The sequence below is a fragment of the Trichoplax adhaerens genome, genomic scaffold (genome assembly GCF_000150275.1).
Source record: "Trichoplax adhaerens TRIADscaffold_3 genomic scaffold, whole genome shotgun sequence".
In the NCBI taxonomy this organism is placed as follows: Eukaryota; Metazoa; Placozoa; class Uniplacotomia; order Trichoplacea; family Trichoplacidae; genus Trichoplax; species Trichoplax adhaerens.
Genome location: NW_002060945.1, coordinates 7,095,167 through 7,116,886, shown reverse-complemented (window position 1 = coordinate 7,116,886; position 21,720 = coordinate 7,095,167). Strand labels below are relative to the sequence as shown.

Here is a 21,720-nt window from a genome sequence, read left to right as displayed (position 1 = left end):
TATATTAGTAGTAACTTCCAGGATAAATACGATCATGCATGATGATACTCTACGTGTACTTGTTTAATGTAGGAGCATAAGTGCGTTATGCTGTAATGATATGTTTTATGATCACCTTTCTAGCCATTTTTTGTAATTGATATAATTACAAGGCTATTTACCTATAATAATTTTACTTTGAACGTTTCTAATTTAATATTTGTTACGTAGATAGCAAAAATCCCCTACACAATAGTCACGATCAATGTCTCTTGATTTAACTGTTCACGGTAAATCTTCGCGAATTGAGAATTCTCCTCGCCAGCGATCGGCGAAATCAAGAGAACAGCGGTTCGGTGTAGCTGATTTATTAGGTGGGAGTAACCAAAATCTACCGCAATCCCCTGGACATCAACCATCTCAAAAAGTATGAACGGAAAGCATTATCGTAACGGTTTATTTACTGTCCATCATTTTACACTATCAAGCTGTAGATGCAACTCTTATGTAATGCCAGTCTAGTAAATCACTTGTGTATATTACATCATTGGCGTTAGATGTGATCTCATAGAATAAATTGAATATTGTTAGAGCTCTTATCTCTTGTAATGCCATTGCGGATAGTTGCTTTTATAATACGATTTCTTGCAGTCAGTTGACACTTACAGTTAAAATTTACTATTGATTATTCTCCTGCCAACTTGCGATACATTTCCTTGATATGTTTACTAAGATATATTTTTAATATATGTATATAGGCTGGAGTTATTACAAAGTCAGCTTTAGAAGCTACTAAAAGAGAAATTGGAGTATCAACGGTACGGCACCTATCTAAAGAACTTAGATTATAGAACTACATTTTAATTGCAAATGTGTTAATAAAAACTTCAATATCCATTAATATGCTGTAGCTATTTACTCTTATAATGTACTGTGTTTCATTACTTTGACCGTTGAATGAATTAACAGCTATTACGTGGGAAATTTTATGATAAAAATATCATTAGCAGTACTCTACAGTCGAAATACCGTACATGTTAGCAATCATATGCTTAGTGAGTAAGTATGAAGTCGATCGATAAATTCTTTTGATTATAATTATAAAAGAAAGACCAAGTGAATCCAGCAAGAGATGTTACGCAAGACAATGATCAAAAGGGTATCCAGAAGAAAACTCCATTTGGGTGAGTGAGTAACATTTCACTGCATCGTTATTTTGACCATGGCACATATATTTCCAAATAACTTTTCAGAATGTAAATTTATGATCACTATATTAATGACATACAGGCGTAATATCAGTGTCTTTTTGCATTTTATAATATATCTCTAGCGTCCCTCCTCTAGAGCTTGGAAATTTGGCCCAAGGCGATGATAGAGTTCGTTAATTACCATTTAAAGTTCAAAAATCTCTTAAACTCGTTTCTATGACACTTTTAAACAACAAAAGTAGAATTTAATCATGAATCTCTAACAAATCTATTTTTCTTAACTATTGGATGATTACCTAAACCTCAGAGTCATCAATTGCTTTCTCAATCTACATATGATACATCTGATACAACCTCTAATGTTAGGTAAAGCTTCTATGTCTAGTTACATAAAAAATTTTCATGAAATTTTTTATGTGTAATTCGTGATTATAAAATGTTTTAATGCTACTATATTTAATATTTTAAAGTTGGGGTCGACCATTATCAAGTAAGAGGCCACAGCCAACCGGTAGAGGAGGTGGGTGGCGTGTCAATGATGCTAGAAAAGAAGCAGAAGAGAAGAAATTACTGGAGGAAAAATTAGTATATAACAGGACAGATACATTCGATAAGCCCGAGGATATTCCAGCGTTGAAACTGCCTGATACATATAGAGAAGGATTTGTTCAGAAAGTAGATATACAAGTAAGTTTTAATCTAATATCAGAACTAGCAGAGTTACTAGCCATTGCTGTTAGCAATAAAATCTGAGATTCTAAAAAAATTAAAACTTATGGATTCATATAGTGTTGATATAACTTTTCCTGGGTAATAGAGAATACCTATGTATTCTATTTAATATTGCAAAAATTTATTTAGTATCGCTAATTAAAAAACTTGTATTATTTGTTCAATATTATATAGGAGAAAAATATCCACGCACAGTAAGATATAAATATTATTGTCGAGGCTAATAAATGCTTAAGATCGATGATTAGGCAGGAGACTTACGCTTAGTCAAAGTGAACGTCGTTTAAATTATAGAAATATCACTATCAACTAGAACAGTAGATTCGTTGTTAGTGTGAAACGTGGTATAGTTAGTATACTTTACTTTTGAATGCAATTCAAGGGAACCAGATGCTGTTGGCAAAACTACTGGTAAACTGGTATCAAGATCTCTTCGTCAAGCTCAGAGAAAATTGGAGAGTCTAGAAAGTTTGAGCCAGGTAAATTGTAACATATTAAGGTATCGATATCACAATATCAGCATACAGTCTATTATTATAACGTTAATAACATTATAAATGCACGCCTTTGTTTATTTGAAATATACATTAAAATCATTAATTGGTAAGGTAAGAGGCTATTTTACTTCGAAAAGACGCTTTATTTAAAGAATACTATTGTGGTGCTAAATACATAACTCTAATATCTACATAAATATATGACTAACTTAGATGACTCCAGAAGAAATTAAACGAATTGAAGCTGCTGAAGAAGCTGTTTTAGAGCACCTAAAAAAGTACGAAAAATTCATTTATGCTATCGTGCAGTTTAAGTAACATATCTCAGTCATGCGGATATTGTTATATTAAGTATCACTTAATTGTAAAGCATTACTGAAGTGAAATGGATTTCATACCTGTTAACTTGCTGATCAACGAATGTATTCGATAACTTGTTATCTATTAGGGTGAAACCTATTAAGTTGATCCAGCTATGTATTGATTTAACATGCGGTATAACTTTCATTTTTATTAGGATTGATATATCCGCTAGAGTTGCGAGTAAAATAACTGACAATAGTTCAGAAGCATTCCGATCAAGACGCCACTTGATTAGTAATAGGTACCACATAATCCCTCTTTCCTTACATATATTGTATAAAACTGATTACGACATTTGTTACATCGCCCGACTAAGAATTGTTAATTAAATTGCAAGTTTTAATATTAAATGATTAATATCACTGGAACTGAATAGTTAAAATAATTTACTATATATTAAGATTACACTTCAAATTTTGGGCAATTTTCCTTGAATGAGAACTAAAAGTTATAACAGTGCTTCTTCACAGTAACTGTTAAAGAAATTTATTTCCCAAGTTTTTGACTTTGCTACAAATACTGTTTATTATTATTATAATTGATTATAGAACTGCCTACAGCCAGAATCGTCATTCAGATAACTCACTGCAACACCGAATTAGATTTGGTATTCGAATTATATCAAGGTAGAACAAAATTTTATTGTGCTTCTGATCACATTAAATCTACGAGGGTTAATGATACAAAATATATTCTTAGATTAGATAGGATTAATTTAATATATCATTTATACGTATTAGATGTTGTATTTAAAAGTCTCTTTGCCTTGAAAATTTACAAAGTCGACTTAATTCTAATATCTTTACATGCTTATAAACAGCACCAATTCAGATGCGTTGAAGGAATTAGATGGCTTTTATTTCATTGATGACGGAAGCTTAGCAATATATGAATACCATCAAATCGGAAGCAGGTAAAGTCTAGTTGTGATCGCTTGGAAGTGGTGTATGGCCACATTTAAGACTAAGTGTGGCTTTTACGTTTATATGAAATATTACTTATGTTAACAGCCAATAGCTACTATGCTAACTGAGCACTTGAAGGTGCATCTTCTAAAAAACTTATATAACAATGAATAATATGTATAGATCAACAGCGTTACCGTTAATTCAACGTGATATCTACAACCATTTCTATGGATTAAAGCAGGGCAAAAGGATATCTTTACAAGATATTCAAACGGTGAGAAAATGCGTGCACATACGGAGAATGCCACAAGTTTTTCTCGTTTATATTTTATATCGTATTGGGTACGGGCATTTAATTATGTACTGCAAGAGGATATCTCAAGTGTATCACTTTACTTGTTTGGCTTCTAAGAGTAGGCTGACATCGATGTTAGAGAGGGGTTCGATATTAAGTCTTCATTGAATGCAATTGACATGAAGTGAAAGGATATAACTTCTAAAACTAAAACTGGTATTGACTTTCATACACATTTTATATTGATTTAATTTAGGGAAATAATTTAATTTTTGAAACCAATAATAAAACAACACTGCCAAAGTCTTTATCAGCCAAAAAGTTTTTAATCCTTCGAATTACAAATGTAGATGAGGATGCCAGAGATGCGGCTCTGTGAGTATCGACTTGTATATATTTCTAATTGCTATTCTTTATATCACGTATCATAAAATTTTTTACATAAGATTAAAGTTATTGCCGTAGTTGATAACGTAAGAGAAATGGAATAATCTGAGGTGCACGTTATGTGTATTTTAACTACGATATCTTTAAATTTTGGTACGTTACAGTGTTAAAGAAAGTGTAAAAGAGGATGTAGAAAATGATATTCATGCTGCTAATTTACTAGCAATTCAAGGTAAAATATCTTAGTATATCTGTAAAGGAAATTTTATGACGTAAATGATTCGAAATTGTATATTTTATGATCCAGTGTGGTACTCATAATCATAATAGACTTATTTATCCATTTTGTAATTTATTATCCTCGAAGGTAATTTACATCTGAACTTACTCGTATGCTTACTTTTGTAATTTAAAATTAAAGACAGCATTCGGAAAGAAATAAAACGACGAGGCATCAAGACTGTAATTGGGTTGGGACAGTATCTAAGAACTCTAGATCGCCAATCTACTTCCACTTTAGACAAAAATCAATTTAAACTTGCTCTGAAGCGATATCACATAGATATCACCGACAAGGTTCGCTTATCGAATACATTCTCATACCGCTGCGTAGCTATAAGCGAATAGACTTTTTAGGATAACTTACAATTACAATAATGAGATGATGTTGAATGGAACTGAGAAGAGAATATTCATTATTTTTAATATATCAAATATCAATACATGTAACAAGAAATATCCAAATATTAATTTTGTTAGGATTTTGAGATTTTATGGTATGAAGTAGATATAGAGAAAAGCACCCACGCAGATTATTCCTTTTTCATGCAACTATTGGTTGGTGAAATTGGAGAGGCTAAACATTCATTGATACGAAAGGTATGAAATTATAGAGTTAGTTAGTTGCTAAATACACTCCTATAACCTGTTCTACTTATGCAATTTCAGTGGTACATATTTGCATATACGTATATTAAAGCATTAGCTGTATCAAAATTTATGCATATGCCGATATATACATTTTTAAGAATAATATTTCAGTATAAAATGTAAAGTTGCAGCAAGCGGTAATAATGTTATTCATATTCAGTAAATTTTAGCCGGCATGTATACTAAGGGCTATGCCGAGGAAGTTTATGCTTTTGACGGTATAGTAGCTTAGGCTATTCAAAGACAGTTTTTTTAAATGAAAGGAATATAATTGAAAGTTTTCAATCATATGGCAATGAGATCTTATTATCTAATGTTAGATCAAGTAAATTTGATAAAAAAGATCTTACTATACACTAGTAAGTTAATTAAGAATAAGCATTGAAAAAATGGCACAGTTATTAATAAGGTAATTTTGAATTTAAATTATTTCTTCCTTCTAATTTTGCAATTGTAGGCTTTCCGGAAACTAGATTCAAGCAAGCAAGGTGTCGTTAATATATTTGAAATCAAGAAATTTTATACCTTTCCGACTAATATGTTAACAAATATACCAGGTAAGATTACAGATTAATCAGGTCTTACATTTAATAGACAGTAAATCAATGAAATTAAAGTATCTAATAAAAACAACAGTATTGTGCAAAATAAGTATGAAGTGACAGTATAAAATTAGAATAAGTTACCAGAAAAGCATCCTATTAAAGTAGGATAGGCTGAAATAGATGCATTTTATTTATTTCGGCATTTTGCAGTACTGTAATGTTATTCATGTATTACTATCAAATACTATTGTGCACTAGTAAAATGATCTTTTAATAGTTTGAGCTATATTGCTACTTTTTTTATAATTATATTTTATTGTGATTTTTCTCCAATCGAAGATTACATTTCGCCACATACAGACGCGGTACAATTTATAGAATCCTTTGGTGATAGTATAGTACATGGAAGAGTTTACTTTTGGGTAGGTATCATTATTTACGGAATTTTATTTAGGAGGTGTTTAGTATTCTATCGGAGTAGAATGCCTTTAATCCGCAATATCTTTTAATCAATCGAACTAGATATTTTGGATGCCTATATACTGATAGAATAACTATGCTGTAATACAATATTTTCAGGATCTCTATAGTACAGGCCACATGTACTGTCAATAATTATAATGCAGCATATACGTCTACTGTATCTTTCCACAGTAAGGGTATGGAGGGCTTGTTTTTCTCTTTTATTAACTTCTGAATATCTTCCTGTAGGATTTTCTACTTTACTATATTGGATTAGCATTTGGTCTAGACGATGATATTTTTTATGCTGTTATTAAGAAATCATGGAGATTATAATGCTATCATGAAAAGAATGCCGACTATTGATCTTTTAAAATGAACGTATAATTCTAGCTAATTATCCAGCGGTTATTCGTTACTGTTTCAGACGAATAATTGACTTCGTATTTTAGATCATTTTGATTGGAGTCGTATCTACGTATAGTATATGAAATGCATATGAGTCAGCTATCTTTTATATCTGATATTGTTAAAGTAAGTAAATCCTTCTGTAGAAAGGTTTAATTGTCATTTAAATTACCATTAGCAATCTTATACCTTGTAAATGCCATTTCTAATGCGCATATGTCGGCTGGGTAAGCTACTATTCTATATACGCACACTTTTCTATCATTTGAACGTCTTCTGCTGTGCTATATATTACGGTGACTACTGCAGTAATGTACTATATATATTATAAGTATGTAATTATAATTAATTGACTTTATTTTCAACTATATTGCAGTTTTGTACAAAACTAATTAGGATGTAACTGTTTATACAAATTATTCCAAGTTTGGGTAAAAGTTAGTGCTTATAGATGAATTTGTTTATAGGCTAATCCTTATTCAATTTGACTGACTGTCAACGCAATAGCAATTATTAATATGCGTATAATTAATAAAGGAATATGGTAAATTACCAGTTTTAGAGTGGAAGATATTGCAAATTACTTGTCAACTTGTACTGTACTCGTATACCATGGACAGATGTCGATTTCGTTGTGAAATTGTCAATCATTCACTGCTGTACTAGTCAATACTGTAGTAATCTCGTATCTATTTTTCATTTCTGGTTGCCGTTCATTAGACGATTATTATGACGTGACTTGTAAAATGGTTGGACAGACCGTAAATTTCTGAAGAATTTAATTTAAAGATATCATTTAGGGCAATACGGCAGCTGAACTCTGTAGTCGATAGACTAATTATTGTATATACGCGTATTCTAACAGCGTTACATCCGTAACATCCGTGGTATGGGTTTGCTGTAGTAGTCCATGGCAGGAATCACTTGAGAGAAACTGTGAAGAAGTCTAGCAGACGGACAGCAGACCTGTCGCTTTTCAAATGTACAATATTAGCATGAAGCCATGGACTACTCCATTACAGGTGCATCTAGTAGTCCATGGTATTAGTCTACAGATGCTCATAGCTGCTTTTGTAAATTCTAGTTGTTTCGGCACTAAACTGTGTACAGCACCGTACTTTCAAGCTCTAACTGCAAATGCAATTTACCAATATGATTCATATTAGCGAAGATGCACAGCAAAATTAAAAAAATTTTGATACTTGGTATCTACAGTATTGCCGACTTGAAGGTCTTCCATTTATAGTTGGCATCTTCTTCTATAACAGCAGACCCCCGACCTGTCCTGTACTTTACAGTTTACAGTGTACAGTACATAAGTACTTGTACTGTGCGCTTGACTGTATTGTACTGTAGTAGTTCTTTGACGCCTGCGTGATGAATCAACATTGAGTATGCGCGAAGAAAATGGACCAATCGAATCGCGAGAATAACAAATTCCTCTCATAACATCGCTTTTTTTTTTACCCAATCAAAATCAGTTTCCAGCGGGCAGGTATGTACAGATTCCGCTGGCACCTTTGCTTTGCATCGGACTTTTGCGCCTTAAACTAGTGCAATGGCGATGCATACTATTGCTGTTTCACTGTCCATTCCCTCATACTTCTTGCTTCTTGTGTACTATTGTACTAGGGTAGCGCTCGATGGGCAGTCAGTAACTGTCGAGAAAAGATCTCTATGTAAGCATTTGCAGGGAAATGATGTTGGACAAGCAATCTGTTGACTAGGATAGATAGCCAGCAGACATGCTCGTGCAAGCCCGTATTGGAATGGCAACTAGCCTGCAATATCGTTGCATCTCAGATTCTACCGATTATGCAATCCATATTTCTAGACTCATTTGACATCATGTGAGTCGATGGATTAAAATTGTGAAGGGGTTCAAGAAGATGGGTGGGATTAATTTCCTTTCAATCGATTATCTCAGTCAAAAGTTGCTGTAAACTCACTCCATAAAATTTGGCTGTGTTTACTCTTATTACGGTTATACAGTATAACAAAAAATAAAAAAAAAATAATCGTGTAAAAATAAGCAAATAATAGAAAATGGTCGTGAGTCAAGTGGATTGTTATTATCCTTGATCGGACAAGATAGTTCTCCTACTACTCCATAGAGTGTTGACTCAGTTTGAAGTCACAGTACTGTTATTGGCCGGTTTCTACCAATCGACCCAATGAGAGTCCTATCTAGGACTGACTCCTATCCCGCTATCGTCAGACAGTCATTAGCCATGGCGATCACCGTGCTGTACCGTACCGCGCCGTACCGTACCACACCGAACCAGACCATACCGTACAGTACCGTGCAGTACCGTACAGTACCGTACAGTACCGTATTGTACGATATATCAAATCGTATACGAAAGCAATCAACCAGTTCCACTGAAGCCAGCTACAGGATTCAAAGTGGAAGCGAGTCATTTACACGCAGAACTCCATAGAAACGGATTGACAATTTGAACCAAATAGCAGCAATTCCTAAATTGATTTTCTGATTGACTTGTATTGGAATGTGTACCCTATTCTAGTTGGATACGGTACATATTGATATAAAATTCACTGCGATCCAAGTTATTATTGGATTCAATTGCTGGAAGCAAAGAAAGAAAAGGGAAGAAATCCTTGATCAAGATGGCTTCAACAGCTGGATTAAAATTGATGGAGACGATAGCAGCAAATGAAGTTATAAGTATGAATGATGTTCTAGTAATGTTATAAAAATTCAACCAAAAAAATCTCGAATTGAGACTGGTTAAGCTAGATACTAGTGGAATAGAGAAAAATACCGATAGAGTAGATAAGTTGCACAGTGTCGTTTTGTGGACGAGTGGACGTATTATTTTTTAGCGTATAGAGTTATTACAAACGTCAAGATAGATGGAATTGAAAGGTGTAATTAGCCAGAGTGGTATTGGATCGGTTAACTTGAAAAGCTGTACAGATAAATCAATTAATTCAAGAAACCAACCAATGGCAAGTTGTGATAGTGCAACGATTCCATGCAACGACAATTTTCACAAGAAGATGGATGATAATGGAAGCAGAGAATTGAACGAGGAAATAAAAAAGAATCGCATTGTCATTTCTGATAGAGATCCTTTCAGTTATAATGGTGACCGTCTTGTAAGTACTCTACACCTTTACTTTGATGAAAATGAAATTGTTACATAGATAGAAAGAAGTTTCGAAAATTGTTAATGTCACCGTGCAATAAATATCGCATATTTGCACCAAGAGTCAAGATGACCACGAGTCTGTCTGTCAGCTTGAGCCAATCACCTACAGTAGATTGGAACTTTTGATAGTGCTATCCTTCAATACAGTAGTAGGAAAACTACGAATGGTACAGGACAACATTTGAAATAAGCTCATTGATGTCGATAAAGTAGTGAGTTGACAATAATAGTATTATGAAAAACTTAAAAAGAAAATAAATCGCATACACCGACTCCATTGTAAATGCGCCTTGACTTGGGTTCAACAAATTAGTATGGTTATTCGCGCAAGTCCTTCCTTGCCGAACAACAATACCTGATATTGTACAGTACAGTACAGTAGATAACTATGTAATAGAAAATGATCATAGAGAATATGATTAAGAGTATTATAGAAGTGTCACGAGTATACGTGTAAACCAAGGATGACTACAAAATTCATTGATTCTATTATTGCATGACCTCTTAGCTGCTCTACGCCGTTACATATAGTGGATGGCTTTCATTACTTCAGACTACATTAGGCATTCAAAATTTTCAATATGCTGTTATAAATATCAGCATTCTGCATTCGAAGGTTACGGTCTTAGCAGTCATATCTAGTAATAAATAGAATTTTAATAGTTCATGGCTTTACCTCACCTTCGAAATTAATCAATTGTTATATCTTGACTGATAGCATAAATCAATACTATCAATGTTAATGCCAATTTCTTTGTGCTTCTTTAATATGTGAAATTTAAACTGCACTCTAACTCATTCATTTTGTAAGTATCGTACTCGTAAGTTTAACACTATTTTCAATTTTTATAGGTGGTCAAGCCTAATGCCGAATTGATGCAATTTCTGCCTCCAGAAAATGTGAATGGTAAAGAACTTACAGCTCTACAGGTCAGTTGGTTCAATTAATTACTTAATATTATTCATCATACATCGAGTGTATTGAACGGCAATAGATTAAGAAATCAGAATTTGCATAAAATTGCTGACGAATAATAGTAAATTCACTGATTAGCCAGATAAAAAATGCTTCAGTAATCATTAAATAGAATTTTAAAAAAATTATATTAAATCATAACTTATTTTGATATCTGCAGGTAATGGAATATCTGATTGATTATATATCTAGCCGTAAGTTGTGTAATCCTCTTAGAGCGGATTATGTGGATTGTAAAGGAGATCCTTTGGAAAAATTACTTTCTTGTGATCAATTTCCGGTAGCCAATTTATGGGATCGACTAAAAATGCATCTAGAGGTTGTTCCGGTTGCGAACGGTAATTTATGTGATTAGTAATGTTGCCGGTATATTGAGACAAAGTGTAGAGCAGCTTTTACTCTAGAAAATAAATTTAATCAGTCACGTTATACACGTAGTTCAAGTTTGTTGCGTTTTCAGAAAAAGTAACATCGCAGTACTAGGTGCAATCATCATTATCCATTCTCGTGATCATGTAGTGCGCTCTTAATAATGATAAGCAGTGATACACAGAGAGACATTATTTCAAGATTAATTTTATTATGCCCTCCATATTACCGTATAGCGTTGATTTAAGCTTTATGCCATTCTTGTAATTTATGTAGTCTATGTAATGGTTACAGAATGCATTGCTATGATTGTGTATCGTACAAGTACAAGTATTATAATTATTAATTTGCCTTGATATAAGCTACTGTATTGGAAGTTGTATATGTGGACTACTGAAATTTACGAAAAAACCCTTTGTCTGCTGTTATACAGTACTTTAGATGTTTTATAACGCTTCCTGTATTTATTGTTACACAATTACAATGCTTATATCCTTAGAATTTATTTACAATTTTACACTTGTTGTAAGCAGTTATTGTTTCGCTTCTCAATTACTTTTATGTAAATTTTATCTGTACTTTGCTTAACTTGTAATTCGCTTATGAATTATCTATTATACAGTAATTCTGGACCTGAAGAATTATTTGTTCAGTAGATACAGATATGAAAGCGCTATTTTGTTGACATTATTTTTTATTTTTTAGAACAAAGTGTCATAAATGTTGACTGGAGATCAAGACAGAATTCTCAGGCTCACTATGACAATTCATTAACAAAAGAAGAGATTCCTGATAGTACAGAAGTAGCCAAGGGTAGTAAACCCACATTATTTAGTGTATTAGAAAAATTAAAAGCTCAAGTACAGCAGCAGCTCGATTCTGTCGTTGGGTATGAGACCAGTACAGCTTCGGAACCAGAAGAAAATGACTGGTCATTGGAGGACACTAATTATCCAACTTTTGAATTGGAACCAGTAACAGATAGTGAAACCGATGCTCCAAATTCAGGATATTCAAATTCTTCTTCTTCGGATGTTGTCGAAGTAATATCGAGCATCAAGGATGAAAGAAATTCAGCCGACAACATTGGAGATGATGATCCAGAGATTGGTGAAAAAGATCACTGGAAGTGTTTGTATTGCCAACAGTTAAATAATCCAATTGCTCGTAATTGTGCATTTTGTTGGAAATTACGTGAAAATTGGTTACCTAGTGATGACGATATTGCTGTAGACGATACCAATGACGGTACGTTATCTTTGATACCTCAAGATGATGACTTGGAGCTTTCGACATCTGCCAATAGTAGTATAGATTTTAGTTTAAGGCAAGAATCAGATAGTTCTGGCTCGGAGAGTCACATTGATTCACCTGTTAGAAGTAATAATCGCAACAATAGATTAAAGAAGGAGCAACGGAAGAAGAAACATTGCAAAATATCACGTCAGCTTAAAAGGTACAAGTCGGCGTCAAACAAGAGATTGAGTACTGTTGATGGAATGTGCATGATTTGCCTTTCTGAGCCGAGATCGGCAAGTATTATTCATATAAATGAAGGTATTGGTCATCAAGTTTGTTGTTACAATTGTGCGGAAAAGTTACGTCGTAGACGGAAAAAATGCCCAATTTGTCGCAGACCAATTGAGCTTATTGTGCAGAATTTTATTGGTTGATAATATAATAATAAATGGAGTACTACATTGGCGTTTGCTTTATTATTAGGGGTATGGTATTTGTCCGTATTAGATAAGTTATCGCAAATTAAAATCAATACATTTGATTTCCATATGATCTGCTTTTTGGTTTTGCGAATGACTTATGCTACTTACTGTGCTATCTTAAAGACGACAATGAGTTCATCTTGACTAGTCGTATTTCCTTGATATTCGAATTACTGCTTCCACACATACTATTCTTCGAATGTATTATAGATGAAGACCAGGAATAATTTACTGTAATAACGGTATAAAGGATTATCATCTTTTGAATTTGTACTTTTATAATGTATAATATATCTACCTTACTGATGAGACAACACTGAATAAGTGAAATCGAGGTAAAACGAATATTAAAGAAGTTAAAGATTTCTTTTATTTGTTAGTAAAAAGTTGTATTTTGATACACATTGTATACATGGTACAAGGTATATGTATGAGATGTACAACACGGTTGAATTGTAAGCAAGGCAAAAATGAAATAGCTTTTACGATTTCTATTGTAATGTTGATATTATATTATCTAATCTAGTGGTTTACTGTACTGTATAGCTACCTACGTACGTTACTATTTAAACTATTTCTTCGAACTCATACCGCATCCTAATTCATAGTGATCAGATTTCTGCAGTACGATACGAACATGCTATAATTATAACTCTTACTTGAGCGAACCAAGCCGAATTTTGTTAGTAACTCGCACTACGTAACGTGTATTTCAGCCAGTATGTATTTACGTTGTATTTGTTAATGTTTGTTGTGATCATTGTTCATCAATATCGGAATATGGATCATAAAGTGATATAATGATATACTGTATAAATTCATTAAAATATAAAAGATAATCAAAACTATACGGTGTCGAAGCTAATCTGACTTTTTTAACTGTTCTATTTCAGGTAATGTAATCAAACATATTCCACTAAACGTAAAATTACGTAAACTATTATTATTGTACTATACTATTTGTCGCACAAAAAAATAGTGCTCTCTATTTTGTCGCATTAATATTTAATAATTAATCAGACTAATCAACATAAGTGTTACGTCCTATCAAAAATTATTAGATAGTTTCAACATAATTTGCCGGAAACATTCCTTTTTTGCCGTTGCATTCTCCATACCACCATCCTTCGTCTATTACTGAAATGTTAGAGACGGTCTCTCCAATGACTAATGAGATTTCGTCGTCATCAGCTACTTGCATATAATTAATCAGTAATTATATTATTGTTAGTTGTCTATGCAAGAACGTTTACAATATATATACATATATATCTTAACATTTGTATATACTAAAGTACTGTATTAAGAGTTAGATATCATTATTAAGCAGACCTGCTGAGTAGTCGTAAATAACTTTTGCTGTTATTTTAGCATCTGCTGCAGCCTCTTGGGGTTTAACCATTTCATCTGATTCCTGATAAAGTGAATATTAGGTAGTAATCTGGCGTTAGGATGGTTTTCTATAGCTATACGCGTATGTTTAAGTTCTTAGCATTTTAGATTATAAGATAATAAGTTGATAAAAAAGTAGGTAACATGTATTTTCATTACGTCACTAACGTTGGAAGGAGGTTGTTCAGGAGTTGCTTGTAGTTCTTGCTGTTGGTCTATTTGATGCTGATCACATTCTGGAGCCTCGTTTTGTTCATTTACAGATGTTGACGTCTATTATTCCAAAATGCAATCATTTAGCCCGATTTGAATGATGTATACAGATAAAAGAAGATGAAATAATCTAACGACTAAGTTCTAACTTCGGCCTGAGTGGCTTCGGGATTGTTAGATAATTCTATGGATCTTTCAGCTTCCGTTTTGACTTCTTCTTCCTTAAATTCAAATGGTATAAGGACGATTTAAAAATTTACTTTCATCATCAGTATTGATGCGATGTTAAATCAGCTGCTACAAAAGAATAGGCTTCAGATGCTGCGGTCTAGGCAAAAGCCATTACATTATTCAGATAAAGCAAGTACTGCACGAAGGCATATAATTAGCGAGGCTTCAAACAGTACTATACATTTACGCTATTCAGAGACTGGATAGTTCCGTACGTTTGTTGCTGCTTAAACGACCTTCAATAAACTTTTCTGCTCTAGAGTTGCTAATAATTGTGCTAGCTATTTGCGAATTCACTTAAAACTCAGTAGTAATAATCCAACACATGCTCCATTGTGTTCTTAGATAGGTATTATGTCACAATATCACGCATGTTACTGTATTGTTAGCCTAGTTGTGTATGTTTTTTGTGATCGAAAACGATTACCTGCTAAATGACCGTAAATATCACATCGCGGAGTAAAGTATGCATTTGTAAGTGGGAAAGATAGATCATGAAATACTTTTATTACCATTTTATGTACTTACCGCATTCTTTTCAAAACGTTTGCGTAAATTACTTAAAGATCCAGGGACTATATCAACTGTTAATGATCAAACGAAGATAAATATTATATGACAAAATAGCTACAAGCGTTTATAACCTAAAGATATCGAATATCTATGGGTATGGAATTTTATAAAGTAATCAGCTCGCATGGAAGGCGGTAAGATTTTTAACTGCATTACGATGTTAGATTAACACTTTGGTTTAAATATATTAAAAGCATTACACAATTTTACTACTATATAGCTTGATTATTAACAATTATAGTACAGTAACGAATTATCGCAAAATATAATTATTTATTGAAAGGGTAAGTTATAAATCTATAACCTTTGTGTGTAGTTTGTGTTTCTGTTGTAGTAGCAGTTTCGGGATCAGAGTTTTGCTAATTATACAGTATGTACATAATTTTAAATAAGATTAGTTCGAGAAGAAATTAATAAGCAAAGACGTTCATGTACTGTGTCTAAAGTCAACCATCCAATTTAATTATAAAACTTTGTAGTCCGTAAACTTACCTCCGTCGATCCTTGCTCACTTACTCCATATTTTCCACCGAAACCTTTCGAATAATCTTAACGGGAAAGACATACGTATTACGTGCTATCTTCACGCTAGTTTTATTATAATTATACTTTAATCGTAGTTACGCTTAAGTACGATACCTACCTTTCTGAGATGAATGCAATTCAGATTTAGTGACTTCTTCAAATCTATGTGCAGACTGGGGTGCAATAAATGAATAGAAATTAGCTCCCAAGACAACTACTAAAATATAAAGCATTACCATACCTTATCTTGTCTATCACTTTCAACACCAAACTTTCCTCCAAAACCGCGAGAGTAATCTTACCATAAATGAAGGTAAAGTATTAGAGTGTATCATAATATTGTACATTTAATGACAATTCTATTTTACTATCGTTGTAACTGTGTAGTAGTACAATCAGCTTATTAAGAACCAAAAAATACGAAGTTTAAATAATAGGATGTGAAACCTTTTTGAGATTCATGTAATTCATTCTTTCCAACGTAACTCCAATTTTCGGCAGACTACAAAAAAATTGAGGATATAAATTAAAGAATGATAGCAGCTTGTAATGATTGACGAAGAAAAATTGTATCAAACTGTGACTGTTAGCTGACTAGGTAATAAAATGTAAATAATCATGTAATTTATACCAGATAGTAAAGCACAGTTTACATAATAAAACTTCTAGACTGACACAGAAGTCATTCTATATGATGAAATACCGAGCTAAATAATCCTTACTTTATCTTGCTTTTCAGTTTCTACTCCAAATTTGCCTCCGAAACCTTTCGAGTAGTCTAGTAACGATAAACAGTATTAGCCATAAATAAAACTATTGGAATTTGTATTCGTAATTGCAGCTAAGTGGGCTGTAATAAAATCATAAGACCCTAACAGGTAAATATCTAGTATTACATCACTTCTTTGTAGAGCTATATCTACCCAAAGATTTGAAGCAATAAATTCTAAATTCTGTGAGCACATATTTTCAGTGCATATTAGGATAGAAATCGTACTGTTTTTATAATAAATTATACACCAAACCTTTTTGAGATTGATGAAGTTCGGATTTACCGACGTAACTCCAGCTTTCGGCGGACTACAAATCAATGGTCAGAATGGACGATCTTAAGTATTTCTAGTATCGCAAATATCAAGCTTATCCTATTTCATTTCTGTATGCCACAATTAAAAGTTGAAAAGCTTAACTGCGCTAGCAGATTTGCTAACCTTGTCTTGTTTGTCTTTTTCAACACCAAATGCCCCTCCAAAGCCCTTGGAATAATCTGGTTTAAAATAATAACAATTTTTTACAGTTCTTAATCTTTTAAAATCATTCTCGTAGACAATATACTAGATTGGTAAAGGGCATATGAATTACTTCTAATACTATACACTAAATAGAATAGCTATAAGCCAATTCAGCTAACTATTACTACCGTTGCAATGAATGATGACTGCATTACCATTTTATTATCTTTTAAATATTTATCTATCCAAAATAAGCACCATTTATTTAGATATCAAGTAACTACCTTTTTGGGATGAATGCAATGCATTTTTCTCCGCATAGTCGAAACCTACAGCAGACTATAACAAAGTAGTTGTTTTACAGTTTATTAATGTTACCACTGGACTTATGTACAAATTCTCAACAGATTTACTAACCTTATCTTGTTTATCTTTCTCAACTCCAAATTTTCCTCCAAAGCCCTTGGAATAATCTGGTGTGAAATGGTAATAATTTATTAGTACTATAAACACAATCTTTGTAAATAGCATAGATTGGCAAGAAAATATTAACCGCCTCTGAGTTATACATAAAAAGAAAGGGTAATAAATCAATTCAGCTAAACTACTATTCTAATGCAACGAATAATGATTTCACTAGCCGTTTTATAAGTTTTTTGCTTATTTACATTTTTTTAAATAATTACCACTTATCATTATTTGATATCATTACCTTTTTGTGATGAATGCAACGCGGTTTTTTCCGTATAGTCGAAACCTACTGCAGACTATAACAAAACATCTTTCTTATAATTTTTGATGTAATTGCAGGACTAAGTATAAAGCTATATCAGATCTGCTAACCTTATCTTGTCTATCATTCTGAACACCAAATTTACCTCCAAAACCTTTAGAATAATCTAGGAAGAAATAATAATAATAATAATAATAAATTTAAGAATCTTATGACACTTGACCTTTGCAAACGTCATTTTCACACAGAGTATAAATTGGCAATGAAAATATCAACTACTTCTAAATACACGATACTAAAAGAAAAGCAATACTTATAAATTAATTCAGCTAAAGTATTATGTATTGTAATTAATGATGGGTTGCACTAAGCATTTTGTAATTTTTTGTATATTTATACTTATCCAAGAATCATTCAGCATTTATCATATTTATTATTTCCATAAAAGCTACCTTTTTGGGATGAATGCAGTGCCGTTTTCTCCGAATAGTCGTAGCCTACTGCAGACTATAAAAGGACATCTTTTTTATAATTTCTTAAAGTAACTACTAGACCTTAGTATAAAGCCTTCATTAAGCTATGATTTTACGTACTTTATCTTGGCGATCTTTCTGTATCCCAAATTTTCCACCAAATCCTTGCTTAAAATCAGTTTGAGATGAATGCTTTTCCGGTACATACTGATACGAGTTACTGACCGCACTCTACTCAATCAATAAATAAAATAGATTATAGGCTATAGTCATATTCGTATATGATTACTATGACGGTAAACTGGTAAAGTAATGATAATTATAATTGAGATTATAGAAGATTATTATTTAAGGCTATGCATACTAAGTGTTACAATATGATAAAGTGAATAGCTATAGAAATTATTAGATAAGATAGTTTGTGTTATCAAATTAAGCAGCCTAAACTAATTGCTTTCATTACGACAACATATCCGATACCTACAATGATTTAAATAAACTTACAATTAATGATAATATATAATAATATAAACAACGTATTACCTTGTCCATACGGTCCTTTTGTACGCCAAATTGTCCGCCGTATCCGTAGCTGTATTTAGGTCTAATATACTTCAGTTAAGCTGACAACTTTTGTAAACTATTATTTATGAATTAACTCCAGTCTCAAAAGAAAGGCAAAACAACTAGAATAAAAAATTTAGTGCCGCAGGATAATGAAAATATAACGAAACTAGCTACCGGTACGCCTGTACAAGAACTGATCACATGAATATTGGCAGAATTCTGTTTCCTATTAAAATTCGAAGTTACAACCAGCAAGTACAAGTTTTAAAAACCTTTCATATATAGTAGTAGTTTGAGCAGTTTCAAACTAGATATTGAGTACATTAACTACAAATAACTTTGCTCCAATGGAAATATGTGAGTAGGTGTAATTATTATATCAAAAGAGTAAGATGGATTTGATAGTCTTTCAGGATACCCTTGAGCTATATATATGTATGTATAAAATGAAAGATAGATATTTAAAAAAGTTTAAAGTTTAAGAATAAAAAATTTTATCACCCTATCGACATTATTAACGTTACATGGAATAACTTACCCTCCTTACTCTTCTTATCAGAGTCCTTAACATCATCTCTCAGTTTATTCATGCTGTAAAGAAAGTAACATAATTTTTAATATAGCTTTACACTAAAGTAGAGCACCTTAAGATGTTAAGTTGATCTACGCTATTATAAGTAAAGTGTGTTTCAGGGAATATCACATGCAAGTACATGAAATACAATATACAGTAATGACAAAGTTAAATCTTATTTTGACAATATTCTTCTATCATTTAAAGATAAATTACTTAGGAAGATAACATGATGATTCTGTTAACTATTTCATTCTACTTCAGACGGAAATTGATTCAACTAATGTATAGAATGTAGAAGATACTTTGTTATATCAAAGACACGTTGAAGATCAATACTATACATGGCGGTTTGTTGCAAGTAAACAATTAAATGTCAGTCTTAGGTTCATTCATCTGGCAGTTTGGGAAACGTACTGTATTATAAAAAATACTGTGCTTTGTATGTAAGAGTAGAACTCACTCGAGGACTCGCTGTGAACCAGAACCTTCGACTGTTTTGGATCCGAACCGCTGCTCTTCCTCAGTAACATCGTTCTAGAAAGTGTAAAAATAAACAGGGGAGAAAAAATTAGTTTGTATGATAGAAGTACTTGATCGTAATGTGTTAATAATGTAAAACGAGCCAGCGGTAGTAAAGTCTAAGCAATGAGTGGAACAATATTGTAAATTTATAAGACTGGAAATAGTGGCCGGATCTGCAACTGTATAACCTAGTATTTTGTTATGTTCTGTAGTAGGTACCTATTCGAATTGTCACTTAATAATGGTACTAACTTTGGCAACTGTACATTATAATACTGTAAATTGTAGCCAAGTCTTGGGCAAGTACCTTTTCGACTTCGTACTTAGCAATGGTATTAATTTTGACAGATCTACGAATGCAACACCGCAAAATATGGCTACATCTACAACTATGTACGCCTTAGAGCTCGACTTGCTACTTCAGTATTGCGTTAACTTCAGTATTTAGTTAGTGCAAGCCTTTGCAGCTAATACTTGTCGCATTATAGTTATTAGAAGACAACATCGCTTCCTAAGCCGGTAGTATTGCCCTAACCCTAACTGAACATATTAATTGGAAGGCTTGGTATATACTGTGGTGGGGAACAGGAAATTACATAGTAGACGTACAGCTTGACATCAAAATGTATAACTATCACAAGCTGGCTACTGCACTTATCTTGACTAGCATATAAACAAACGTAAGGTACAGTAGGCAATAGAAAGTTCTACACGTAGTCTATGTCTGATTTAGTAACAAAACGTACTGTAGTTATGAAAGGCTGACCATTTATATACAAATCCGATTGGCTGTACAGAGTAAGTGCTCGTGATACTTTGTGTCCTTGCTGACCGAGTATACAGTACGCTTAATTCTTACACATAATCCCAATTTAGTATCAATGTATACTTATAAGTAAAGAAAAGTAACTATTGGTACTCCCAATGACTAAGATGTAATGTAGTATATCGTTTCAAGGGACAACTATGAAAAGCCGACTAGCTGTACAGTACTCTTGATCACTTTATTACTACTCCCATTGATTAGAATATACTCGTACGTGTACAGTCAATCATAGAGATGGGAAATTGTACACATAATCCCAGTTTAGTTTCAAAACAAATCACTATAAAGTAATGACTCTCTGTACTGCTACTGACTAACATGAAGTCTTCATCACTTTATTGATCAAAAAGGGCAATTTTTATCCCAGTACCGTCTACAAATTGATGGATGATAGACTAGTGGATAAACTCGTATGCATCATAATATCCTCAGGTCTAACCATGTTGTAACCCAGGAAGTGAATAACAATGATTCAACTTGTAGAACAACTCCATCATCTCCTTACACTGTGTAACAGTATACGTATAAATGAGTAGGATTCATACTTTAAGAATGGCATTGCAAACTATACATTAGACAACTATAATACTCAAGTTTTCGAAGTAGAATTGCATCCAGTAATGAAAGTACTGTGTAAGAATTGTCGCTCTTCTCTAGTCGTCTACTTCATCATAACTACTTACATCATTCATGCGTACAGTACCGTGCAGTTTTAGCGCAATGGAATTGCAACTTTCTTACACAACAGTCACTGTGCTAATGTCAATTCCATAATTTATAGTATAACTATCATAACTAGTATACAATACTTACTACGAAATCAGGATCAGTTTCCCAGTCGTCATCTTCAGGGCTTTCTGTAGTCGAAAATTTGGTATCCACACCAGCTCGCCACAT

General features: G+C 32.7%; 3 protein-coding genes across 3 annotated transcripts; 2 read left to right on the top strand and 1 right to left on the bottom strand.

Annotated features, from left to right (window-relative positions):
- Positions 1-244: 244 nt before the first annotated feature.
- On the top strand, positions 245-6,645 carry TRIADDRAFT_54792 (uncharacterized protein; the record flags this gene model as incomplete). The annotated part of the gene is made up of 19 exons (XM_002111101.1): positions 245-406; positions 738-797; positions 1,087-1,163; positions 1,313-1,358; positions 1,498-1,556; positions 1,661-1,877; positions 2,097-2,116; positions 2,305-2,401; positions 2,633-2,697; positions 2,937-3,023; positions 3,603-3,695; positions 3,871-3,964; positions 4,242-4,360; positions 4,537-4,604; positions 4,794-4,948; positions 5,132-5,251; positions 5,760-5,859; positions 6,187-6,269; positions 6,559-6,645. The coding sequence occupies 19 exons, from the start codon at positions 245-247 to the stop codon at positions 6,643-6,645; spliced, it is 1,809 nt and encodes a 602-aa protein (XP_002111137.1).
- Positions 6,646-9,687: 3,042 nt separating this feature from the next.
- TRIADDRAFT_54791 (uncharacterized protein) lies at positions 9,688-12,911 on the top strand (the record flags this gene model as incomplete). Its single annotated transcript, XM_002111100.1, has 4 exons — positions 9,688-9,840; positions 10,746-10,823; positions 11,030-11,207; positions 11,944-12,911. 4 exons carry the CDS (start codon positions 9,688-9,690, stop codon positions 12,909-12,911), a joined length of 1,377 nt encoding a protein of 458 aa, XP_002111136.1.
- A 3,214-nt stretch (positions 12,912-16,125) lies between these two features.
- Positions 16,126-21,720, bottom strand: TRIADDRAFT_21918 (uncharacterized protein; the record flags this gene model as incomplete). The annotated part of the gene is made up of 15 exons (XM_002110572.1): positions 16,126-16,190; positions 16,341-16,395; positions 16,616-16,671; positions 16,919-16,973; positions 17,105-17,160; positions 17,410-17,464; positions 17,543-17,598; positions 17,838-17,892; positions 17,969-18,024; positions 18,311-18,365; positions 18,452-18,562; positions 18,875-18,935; positions 19,418-19,489; positions 19,936-20,009; positions 21,637-21,720. 15 exons carry the CDS (start codon positions 21,718-21,720, stop codon positions 16,126-16,128), a joined length of 966 nt encoding a protein of 321 aa, XP_002110608.1.